This window comes from Ascaphus truei, chromosome 2 (assembly GCF_040206685.1).
Source record: "Ascaphus truei isolate aAscTru1 chromosome 2, aAscTru1.hap1, whole genome shotgun sequence".
NCBI classification, from domain to species: Eukaryota; Metazoa; Chordata; class Amphibia; order Anura; family Ascaphidae; genus Ascaphus; species Ascaphus truei.
Genome location: NC_134484.1, coordinates 53,006,855 through 53,019,642, shown reverse-complemented (window position 1 = coordinate 53,019,642; position 12,788 = coordinate 53,006,855). Strand labels below are relative to the sequence as shown.

Below are 12,788 nucleotides of genomic sequence, written 5' to 3'. Positions count from 1 at the left end.
AGCAAGCTCTACCACGCTAAGCTCAGCCATAACACTGAATGATTTAACATAGTATATCTATCAGTTTACAGTTAATTTGTATTTGCTATTTATTGCATCCTTATTTTGACTTTTACATAGTTCTGCATTTTTAACCCATTGTTTGTCACACAGATCTGCACATCATTGCTCTGCAGTATGTTCTGAGCCACTGTGGAATATAGAGGAATAATAATTGCTCCCCCCTTACTTTAACATTCACCTCATCCCCCCTTTCCTAAATATTATTTCACTTTTCATAATTGTCTTATATGTTACATACCCTCTACTTTCAATAACCGTATTGTAAAAATGTATAGGTATATTTTTTTAGAAACCAACAAAAAAACTTAAAGGAAAAAAACAAAAACAAGGTAGAAATATTCTAAAAATTAATAACAAATAAACACTCTAAACAAAACAAACAGAGCCATAAAGCTTTTTAAAAGTTGGCTTGCAGAAAACTATAACGATGTTGATTTTAAATAATTTGAACCACTACAATCAAATGACACGCTTAAGCAATGTTATGCTAGTGTTAGAAAATAAACTGGAAATGAATACAGAATACAAAGCTATATACTGTATCATTAGTTCCTATATACTAACTACCAATAACAGGAATATGGTACGCAATTAGACCAATTAGTAAACATTTACCAGTGATCAACTTTAAGGAAAAAGGCACAACATTCTTATAAAGACCACTCAACAATAGTTTAAATGCTTCGTACAACATGACTAGAAGCAAGGAATATAATGGCTGTCAGAGGCCATAAAAAGAAGTTACTGTAGACCAACCAATAAAGAAGAGAATTGGTATAATGTTCTAGAAAAGACCACTGACCCAAAAACACAGCAATCTACTCCTCTAAAAGACAAAAACAAATGTAAATATCAAACAGCCAATTTCAAACACACAAATTACAAACAAAGAATCATCTCCATAAACATTGATTGTCCTGACTGTAGAAAATCCATCAATATCCATGAAATGTTGACAGACATATTTTAAAATCAACAAATGTTTGAAAATGTGTTTTCATTGAGAATATGCAAATGTTATTTTGAAGGAGCAGTAAAAGTTTGAAAAAAAATGTAGAATGTTATGTTAATAAAAAATCAATATGCCTACAGTATAGAAATATCTTCAGTACACCAGGGAGACCAACCTAACTGGGAGGTGGAGCCAGAATTTACCTGTATCATTTTGGTCTCAAAGGTCCACAATAAGAAAAAAAATTCACAGAGCATAACCTGACCGTGTCAGTGTATAGTACCATTAGGTTATGCACTGTATCAGTGTGTAGTGCTGTCTGGCTACATACTGTGTGTCAGTGTGTAGTGCCATCAGGTTATACATTGTGTCAGTGTATATTGTAGAGTTTAACTTGATGGAACTATACGCTGACAGAGTACATAGCCAGCGGCATTACACACACACACACACACACAAACACACACACACACACACACACACACACACACAACATAACCTAATGCGGCATGATACACTGACATAGGGTATAACCGGACGGCACTATACAGTGACACAGGGTATAACCAAACACAGAGTAAAAGAGTTAAAGTGGGAGGGGGGTTGGGAGAGGGTGGGATACATGGAGAGGGGGGAAAGAGGGAGTGACACATATAGAGGGGGAAGAAGAGGGGACAAATGGGAAGAGGGAGCGACACATGGAGAGGAGAGGAAAGAAGGGGCAACACATGGGGAAGGGGGGAAGCATGTGTGAGGCATGGCGAGCTGGGGAGGATGGTGACAGTTTGGGGGACAAGGGTGACAAGAGGGTAGTGGGGTGATTGTTCCTAACTTGCTCTCCAGTTTCTACAGCCAGCACACATGGAGCTTTCAGCAGACAGTGTATACACACTGTATCCTGTGCTGCTTGGGAGCCTGCCAGGGCTCAGTGGTCCAATGGAGCTCAGGAGAGGAGCTGGCTAGGAGGTGCTCTGGCTTCTCCTCTTCCATGTCTCTATGTTCTCCCCATTTTCTTTTTTCACCTTCTGGGGCACAATGCACAGAAGGGCCGCATGAGGCCCATTGGCCACAGGTTGGCCACCCCTGATCTACACTAAAAAATACACACAAAAAACTAAATGTGTCCTACAGTATATTAGAATAATTCCCTAAGAGCAGTACATCAATAGCCAATAATACTCAGATTTTGTTAAAGTCCCTGGGCTTTGTCTAAAGCCTTCAATTCCTCCAGTCAGGCATTATTGGCCTGTTCTTCAAGGATTAGTATTTAAACAGTTTGCCAACTACATTTCATTAGCATAGGTTTAACATCACATAATTGTATCATAAGATTGTGTTGCTATGATAAGACCCTAAAATAGGACTTTTGCTTGAGTTTAGAGAGAGAAAAGGGAAATAACACTGTTAAATAAATCATAAACTCTAGTGTTATACCCATCCAGACCCTGAAAAAGTGCTTACATACAGTAGCTAACATTATGTTAAGTTCCTCAGCTAACCATAGCAAGCTTTAGGGGATAGACAATGCTGTGATAATGCTTCATTTGCATATCATTATCCTTAATGTCCATTATACAGTAGTAAAAGCTATGCTCTTAATGGGAGAAAACATGGTTTAATTATATGTTATTTTCCTTTGAAGATACTCTTATTGTGACGTTAAAGTACTGTAGATTAATATTACTTTAAGGAACTTAACAGAGGTTTATGGATCTGGGTCATAGAGTATCCACCACCCTTTCCATGAAGATGTGTCACTTTTATATCTCTGAAATGTGCTTCCATCTTATACAGTACTTTGTTAAACCCTTTCATGTATTTGAAAGTTTCAATCACATCCCCCCTCTCCTTTATTTACTCTAAAAGCGTAATTTATTTGTTCAGCAATAAATCATGCAGAATCCATTCCTGTTAATTTTAAATTTAACATTTCTGTAGTCTGTTATTTTAAAATGTTACTCTCTTTTGAATCTATTCCTGAGGAATTTAAATAATGTATATTCTTGTGGGACTGTCTACTAAAGTGCTTCATTAAATGTTAACATTCTGCTTACATATAAGGCAATTTAATAAAGTGAGACTTGTTGAATACATTTATATTTAATTTCAGCACTTGCGTTTTTGGGATGGAAAGTGAAGTATAACATATAGCTCATCAAGAAAATTAAATTATAACTTATATTCATAATAAATTAAAACTTATGTACAATTAGGTATGCACCAGCAATCATAAAACTTTATTCTGGCAATATCTACTGTAGTATATATTTTGGAAAGTTTTTATCTGTTTCTCGCTCCGCTATGCATTTGGACACCTCTTAAGATAACATAACTACATTTTGCATGATGGTTTCTGAGATCAAGGAGCAGGTGTTTGTATATGTTTTAATACAATTAACAAATGTATTCACAGATGACATCACATATGACATCACAAATGACATGATTCCATCACATAACCCTCAAGCTAATTATTCTTGGTCACTCTGAAAATCCAATTTGCAACATCGGCAAAAATACAGGAGCCAAAGCTCTTCAAGAGTGTGATCATTGTTTGGGACAAGATTACTACGTATGTCCCATGAACATTTCAGGATCTCAGATGCAATTAAACTATTATGGGTGGAGTTGTTGTTTAGCAGGGGATTTAGCACTAAGATAAATATTTAAATATCCATTTACAAATCTCTGTATTTTTTGGTTTCTTAGAATTTCCAGGCAACGCCGTGTACTTTAGCTAGTCAAATATATTTGACTGTTGACATTAGACCAAACAATAATATATACATTTAATTTATTACATTGTTTTTCTTTGTACCCACAAAAAAATGATTGTGTGTCATTAAAGGATCAAATATAAGTTGGAAAAATATATATTTTTTTCTAAAATAGCAATGACAATAATATATAATATATGTTAAGATATAATTGATACTGTATTATTATATTATATAAATTAGATGTTAATTTATAAAATTGTTCTTTAATTGATATACATGTTGACTATTTTTTATATATTAGGATGCTGATTCTTGTGATTTATCTTTGAGCTCTTGTGAGTTAAGAAATTTAGAGAATATTATGTATGATAAAGTATTGATTTGTGGAGATGAATAATTGTGAAGTTGATTCCTGGAATGAAAAAGCAAGTTTTTGCTGCTGACGAGGTGGGGAACGAAGGAGAACATGTTAGGATATTGCATTCTTATTTTCTTCTTGTACTTAAATAAGAATAAGGGAAATGTTAATCTCACTTTCCTTAGTCTGTACATGTTGGGTTAGAAAAATCATCCAAATTTTTCACTATTTGATTTAAGATTTTACCTAAAATCAGAGCCTATTCTTTTTCCATTTTCAGGTTCTCCAGGATCAGGACACATATTTGATGCTTGTTTAATACCTCCCTCATTTACTGTAAAAGAAAAAAAACACATATTAAAAAATGGCAAGAAATATCATTATACAACATACACATAATGTAATATAACATACACATGTTCTAAAAAATATATATGTAATCACATTATTCTATCATTTTAATACATAAACGTATTATTTTATAAAATTGCATAAAGTTAAATATGACTTGCTGCCTAACTGTATTCAAACATATAAATAAATAATAATTAAGTAAAAAGCAAGTAGATTCCACATATATTGTAGGCTTGAAGTAAAAATACCAATTGTAATGTTGCCTATAACAGTATAAACCCTTTTGTAGAGAGTCATATTATTAATGTTGTTTTACAATGCAGCATTTTCCATTTTAACATCACTCCTTGCAATTTTCCATGATTGGTAACATGTAAAGATAAATGCCACCTGGCTTAACATTGTTGAATATCAGTCCTACAGTACAGAGCAGGCTCATCTCCAGGATTTGTGTAACCACGGATTAGGCAAAAAAAACTTTACCAGTCCCTAGTAGAAGGTTCAATATATAATAAGGACAAACAGTACATAAATATTGGATTTAAATACTAGATTACAGTAATTACAGATTACAATAATTATTTCTGAGGGTCTCATAATGGGGGTGTTCTTAATAAAGTTACCAAATTAATCACAAAATATGACATACTTTACCTGTAAGTAGTATTTAAATCCTATAGTTATGTACTGTATACGGTAGGTCATTGGGGTAGTCAACAATGGTCTACATTGTGCACCTGTCTGACTATAAACATGGATTATTCACAAATGCAGAAAGCTGTCACATATAAAGTACTCTAGGTTTTGCTACTTTGTCAATGTACGAATGATATACCTTCCATTTTAATAGACAATTGCACTATGTTCACAATTATATATAAATTATTTGAAAGATTTGCAGCTTTTGCAGGTTTCAAAAGAACAAAATAAAGGGACGGTGTTAAATTTAACTACTGTACATCAAATAGTTTTTTTATTGGGTGGATTATTTCGCAGTCTTCTCACTGTAATATTGGGGTTAACTGTTGTAGAAACACCACCAGATTAAGCCAAGAACAAAATAACTTGAAAACAAGTGTTTTTTTATATTGGTTTTTTTTTTTATCAATACTCCACCCAGTTTTGCAGCCAGAAATCTTTTTATATTAGCTGGCAGGAAGCGAAGAGCTGGCAATTTGCTGTTTATGCTGACTTCACCATCAATGTGATATCATGAAATCAATCATCTTGAAAAGAAAGGCAAACTTGACAGACAAAAATAAGGGTTTATTTAACAAGTTTGTTATAGAATCGTTACCTTCTCTGGCAGTGATTAATAATTAATAATTTTTTAATAATCCACCTACAGTATCTATTAAAACCCTATAAGAAGGGCTTCATTCAGTTCATATAACATCTAAAAACATAATCGAGAAGAGAGTTGGAATAATGTGTGGTTCTCAATATTAAATAAATATCTTTTTTGTTTCAATCTATCAATTGTTCTGGTCACCCACAACCAACCATTATGTAGATACCCAAAGATCCATTACATCTGGGCTAGTAACGTAACGTTCATTTTCCTGTGTTGATCAGGTATCTACAAAACTAAATATATGCAAAAATAATGGTCGTTAGTTATCTAACTAGCATGTGCTTAACCCTATATCAAGTTAGCACTGCCTTGCGTTAACTTAAAAATAATATGGTGTTTAGCATGTTTTTACCCAAACATGCTGTTACTTCTATCACGTCACTGAATAGTTGTTCAATTAAAGAAAAATAAGAGAAGACAAAAGAGGCAAAGAACCCTGTAAATACCAATACAGTATGATCGTTAAATTATACCTAAATTTGGTCTTACACTTATCCCGAACCTGTAAAAGACCTATTTATGGCTTGGATGTGAGGATTGCCATTTTTGGCTATAACCTAACTCAGCGGTGCGCAAACAGGGAGGGGGGGATTCCTGGGGGGGGGGGCGTGGCGGTTACAGAGGCCCATGCTCTTCATTTAAATGCCGTGGGAGGTGGGAGGCCTCTGTAACTCACTTACCTGTTCTCTGCCGGGTTTTCGGTGACGCTTTGCCATGGCAACGTGCGTCCAATGATGTGACAGGGTCACGTGATGTCACATGACCCACAACGTCATTTGACGCCAAGTGTTTGGAGAGGGGGGCGCGAACGCTGCGGCTCCCGGGCAGGGGGGCTGCTCAAGAAGTTTGCGCACCCCTAACCTAACTAACGTTCGTTAAATCCCTGTGTTAACTGCAACAGAGATCTGGGAATATGTGTTGTTAGATGGAACGCCTCTTTTGCATATCATTAGAACCATCGTCCGCTATAATAACGCAAGAGATCGTTATGGCTTAAAACAGCACTTAACATATTGTTACTGAGCTGTGAAAATCACGGTTAGCACTTAAGAATATGTTAACTGAGGTAATTAACAGACTTCTGAGGATCTACCTCATGACATAAATTATTATTTTTTTTTACAGAAGTGAAAGACTGAAAAATAAGCAAGCATAAATCAAAGTGTAAAAAACTCATACTATTCAGAAATTCTTTTGAAACAATATTCTTTCTTTGAAGGGAAGATCTCTTAAAATGTCTCTATAACATTTTTTTTTGTTTAAGGAGATCAATCCGAAATATTAGCACAAAAGGTCTGACTACATCTTTACTGCCCACAGAAGGTTTGATGAAGTGGGTACAGTATATAACAAATCAGGGGCAAATGAGCAATGTATTGTAACAGCTTGATCAATTTTGATTCTTGTAAAAACCCATTCATGTATTGGGTAATTACCTATTCATGTGAAAACATACAGTATATAAACTTTGTATGGCATGTGTTTATATAAAAAATCATTATGTGCCTATCCTCTTTGTGGGGTTATTTATATATGTGATGGTAATAAGCATACTTGAGCTCTTAGGCACACATTTCCTAAACGTCGATGCAAAACCATGACTACAGTAGCTGACTATGTCTACTAAAGGCTGAATATTTACACAAACTCTATGTATGTTATGATTTCTGTATTTTATTTGAAGGATGTTTATATTGTATAATAATCCATTTGTGCCTGAAAGCATTCCTTTCCAATGCATTATTACCCTCAGGAATCAAAGGAGTTTAATCATTTTCTGCCTTAGGGTTTTGTAAGACATGACCCTTTTTTACATCACCAGAGCTTTACAAAGGTTCTTGCAAGTACTTTAAGAAATCTGTGAATTTACAAAATGTTGGAATAAAGGATGTTTGTTCATTTGTAGATTTTAAAAAGAGCACTTCTCAATTTATTGATGCAAATATTGAAAACATTTGGCAAAGTTTGCTAGCATATTCATCAATATTCACCAAAATATTTCAACATTGTTATCAAGGTGCTTGATAAGTCCCACATTCACTAAAGGGTGCTATGCTTGAGCAAGTATTATTATTGTTTATATGTAAAGCGCCAACATATTCCGCAGCACGGTACAATGGGTTACAGAGTTATGTATATTACAGAAACAGTTACATAGAAGAAAGGACAAACATGCACAAACAGATACAAAGATGTAATGGGGGGCCTTCTCGTGAGAGCTTTCAATCTAGAGGGAATGATGGGAATTATTGAAATAAGACAGTAAAGTGTCTGCTCGTTGTAGGGTTAGGTGTGGTCAGGTTAGAATATGGCCCAGTCTAACAGCTGAATCAATTAAGGTTGGGGTGGGGGGGGGAGAGACTGGTCCAGCATCACAGCTTGTCCCAATGGAGTTTTACTGGGGGGGGGGGGGCGAGGTGGATGTTAAAGATATGGATTCCTTGAATGGATTCTAAATAGGATTTCTTGAAAAGGTGTGAAATCAGGGAATTTTTAAACATCTTAAAGCTGGGAGAGAGACTGATGGTGCGTGGTAGGTAATTCCAGAATTAGGGCGGCACAGGAGAAAACTTTCTGGCGGGAGTGAGTGAGAAGAGTAATAAGGTAGGAGAAAAGGAGGATGTCATGGGCAGAACTTAGGAGGCATTTAGGTATGTATTTATGGGATCAGGGCTGATATGTATAGGGGTCAGCATCATTGAGACCTAGAGTTTTACAGTTAATTCTAGAGGTCATGGGAAAAGCCGGTGTAGGTATATGCGTAATAGAGCAGCAAAAGTGGAGTGGTGAGTGAAGTAGATGAGTCTGACAGCAGCAGTTGAATGGATTAAAATTGAAGTAGGTGGACAAGGAGAATGCCAACTAAGAGAAGGTTGCAGTAATCAGGGCGGCACATGCTGAGTGGATTAGGATTTTAGTTTAGAAATTTTGATGGTGGGGACAGCAGGACTTTGTGAGGCACGGAATGTGAGAAATGAAGGTGAGATCAGAGTCAAAGATAATCCCTAGATAGCGGACTTGAAGTGTTGATGAAATTGTGGTGTTATTGATAGTGAGGGAGATTGGAGGCAGTGGAAGAGGGAGAGAATATTAGTTCTGTTTCAAACATGTTAAACTTCAGGTAACTGTGAGACATCTAGGAGGAGATTGCTGAGAGATAATTGGAGACATGGGACATTAGAGAGTGGGAGAGGTCAGGGGAGGAGAGATACATTTGGGTGTCATCGGCATACTGTATGCAGTAGATGATTCTGAAAGTCAAAGGAATATATTAGTTCACCAAGAGAAGAGGTGTAGAGTGAGACGGGCAGAGGGCCAAACACAGAACCTTGTGGGACTACAACAGAGAGAGGGATTGAAGAGGAGGAGACATCAGAAAAAGAAATGCTGAAGGAGTAGTTGGGACGGTAGGATTTGAGCCAGGAGAAGGCTGAGTCGTGGTGGCCACTTGAGTGGAGAAGGTTAAGTAGAAGGGGGTGTCAACAGTGTCTAAGACAAAAGAGAGATCCAGGAGAATTAGAAAGAAGACGTGTTAACTCTCATTAATTTAAATAGGAGTTATGGCAGGGGTGTGTAAGGCAGTTATAGAGGTCCTGCGCTCTCACCCCAGGCATATAAATTAAATGCCGGGGGACTATGCGAGGCCTCTATAACACACTTGCCTTCCCTTCCAGCGACGCGTCATCATGGTAACCCGGCATCAAATGACGCCGCAGGGTCACGTCACATCACGTTACAATGGCAATGCGCGTCATTTGACGCCAGGGCCGAGCAAGGGGGGGGAGGTGCGAGGCACCGAGGAGATCAGGCAGGGGTGCGCACGGGGAAAAGTTGGCGCACACCTGAGTTAGGGTATGCTAAAGTGTAGCCCTCTTTATTGAATATGGGTCTCCATAAAAGATATATGCACAGTTGAGGATGTTTGGTAATGTTTCATATCTTTACTTTTTTCCTACATTTTCCAAATTCATGAACTTACATACAAGTTTAGTCTCTCTCTAAAAATCAGACATAGAGGTATCAGACTTTAAGTACATAAAATGGGAAAATGTAATGCAACAAGTTATATAGTTTTATAGATTACCTTATAATATGTACATTAGGTAACTACTCCTATAACAATTTTGGTAATTGACTTACAGGGAGCAAAATTGGTGGAAACTAACATAATATATTGATGCTTAGAGACACATGTCCAAAATGTCTGTGAGCACATAAATTTTACAGAAAAAAGGTTCACTGCAACTATTTATTAGTAGACCACAATGTATGTTTCTGATGTTCCTTATTATGCCTTTTATCCAAACCGGCACTGCTATAATCGTCTATAAAATCCTGTTTAATTGCTAAGCATACGCAGAAATTAAAGGGAATGTGCTGCATTCCAACAATAAGACATTTATAGTTTATGGAGCACTTAATGTAGTATCTGATGGTGGCTACAATGGTCGCACATTTTTAGAGAGAAAGAAAAAATAACTTTGATTTGACCACTGTGGAATGTAACATGATGTGACAAATTGCAATTTGAGCTAGAGGCCTCTGGCGCCATGTTGTTCTATTGCAGGTTGCTGGCGCCACTCAAGTCTCATTGCAGATAAGGTAAAGAGTCTAACAGAGACCATTCTAGAGTAAGTTCCTTTATTGAAATATGTGGGAAAATAATGAATAAAAAGCATTGCACCTTTGATATAATTATTATACATAAGTGTATTATAGCTTGTTGAGCTTCATGCAATTTTTTTTTTGTCTGTTAATTATTACACCTGTTCATCTTTCCCTGCACAGAAAGAATAAAACCATTGTTCACATTCTCATGAGGTGATCGCAATGGTATTTTGTTTGTCACTTGCTAGTACAGATATAAACTATTATAGCCGACAACGGTAAACCAGTATGACATATGTCAATGTCGAGAAGACTTCCACATATCACATAACTGACATTTCTATCTCTATTTTTGTTTGTCTGTCACTCCTGTTGATTCATCTCCCCTTTCATTCGGTTCAGAGATTAAAGCGTTGGGCGATTTTTCCTTCCTGTGAATATTTATGTTAATCAATGCGAATATTGTGTTTGAAGAAAAAACAGACTTTTTTTTTTTTTCATAAAAAAGAAGGCAGGAAAACGTAGTTTGGTAATAGACAAAAGCTGGAATAAGTTGTCCTTTTTATTTGCAGTATTCTGCTATTTATTTCTTATGTATTGTTGTGCAGTTTGCAATTTAGCTTTTCATTTTATATAGCTGTGTTTCCCTTGATATGCTTACACTGCTGTTTCTCACTATATTTCACTATCATTTTCTCCCTATCAACAGTTTTCTGTTTCTTTCTCTATTTAATTTCCATACAACCTCCCTATCCAGCTGGGCATAAAAGATCCATGCTGTGTCTTAGAGACAGGATTCACTTCTTTTACAGAATGGGAAAAAATACATTTTTTGATTTTGAGATGCTTGTAAAAATCTGCAAAACAATAAAAACAAAGCCCAATATAACAATATAATACTTACAAATAGATCTGAATAAAAACCCCTCAACACCTGTAGTGATTGCAAAAGGCAAAAATTGCAACATAGCTCAAACTACATGACTTGCTCTGTTTGCTTTTGCAGACATAATTTATCACACCTGTCAAGCTTATATATTTGATGAAGTGTAACCTATATACACTGTTTTAAATCTTACATTGTATCACTTTATGTAAATTGAATTAAGCAAGATACCTAGGGCTAGATCCCCAAAGCCCAGCTAAATCAGGGCTCATCATGTAACATGCCTGGAACAGGAACAGGAGTTATGCTCCCCAATTTAACATTAGCACAGGCGTAACGCCACTGTATTGTAGCATAATGTTACATTATCTTTCAATAACATGATGATATGTCAGTCTTGGTGTTACTTCTATCCAGATATCGAATGAGGACTTTTGCTAAAATGGACAAAGAGAAGAAATGGAAATAATCCCCAGAAAAAATGCCCAGCCATTTAAATGATTCTCAACAGTAGCATTATACTCACCCAGACACTGCAAAAGCTGCATATCAATGTCTGTATAAGAGTAACACCAAGTTTAAGTATAACTATAATAACCTAACGTTAAGTCCCAGTGTAAGCTTTAAATGAGTGTTGTGTACATGTATATGCCTCATTTGCATATCATTACCACTAATGTCTGTTACAGTTAACGCCATGCTCTTTAAGGGAGAACACATGGATTCCTGTTATGTTATTAAGTGAGAGCCTATATTACAATGTTTCTATTACAGTTTTACCTGAATATTAGACCAGGGGAGCGCAAACTTTTTTCCCTGCGCCACCCTGCCAGCAGTTCCCCTCTCTCCGCGCCCCCCCACCCCCTCTTACCTCGGCTCCGGCGTCAGTGTCATGACGTCATGTTGCCATGGCAACGTGATGTCAAATGATCTTGCTGTGTCATTTGCCACCGTGGTGCCATGACGACGCATCTAAGAAGCCGTCGAAGCCAAGGAAAGTGAGGTTTACAGAGGCCTTCTCCGCTTCTCCGGCACTTAATTTAAGTACCTTCAGGAAGTGTGTGGGGCCTCTGTAAACGCCGCGCCCCCCGTAGACAGCCTCGCGCTCCCCCAGTTTGCGCACTGCTGCATTAGACTGACTGTATATTAGTGGAACCCATTATTCAGCCATCCTATCCAGTTTTCCTGAGGCCATAAAGCCGAGTTTATTGTTTTTATTTTCTCATGTTTTAATTGAAGCATGAAATTGTGGATAAGAATCACTTGAACAACATTGTCTGCCCATATTCTGATTGGCTATAAAAGACTCCGAATCTATTTGTTGCTGGTATTTTCTTCATATTTCGAATAGTCTTATGTCTTTCCAACGCATGTTTAAATTCCCCTTACTGTATTAGCCTCTGCCTCTGTTGGAAGGCTATTGCATGAATCTATCACCTCCCTGGGAAGTAGTACAGTGATTCCTCATATTTTTTCTTTACTATTTTTATACT

The 12,788-nt window shown here is 36.6% G+C and overlaps 1 protein-coding gene across 6 annotated transcripts in view; it reads right to left on the bottom strand.

Moving 5' to 3' along the window:
* The window catches only part of CSMD3 (CUB and Sushi multiple domains 3), a 1,548,521-nt gene that overhangs the window by 787,084 nt on the left and 748,649 nt on the right, over positions 1 to 12,788 (bottom strand). For all 6 annotated transcript variants that reach the window (XM_075582415.1, XM_075582410.1, XM_075582412.1 and 3 more), the window contains one exon: positions 4,340 to 4,427. In XM_075582415.1, coding sequence (XP_075438530.1) covers positions 4,340 to 4,427 — 88 coding nt within the window. The remainder of the gene's footprint in view (positions 1 to 4,339; positions 4,428 to 12,788) is intronic.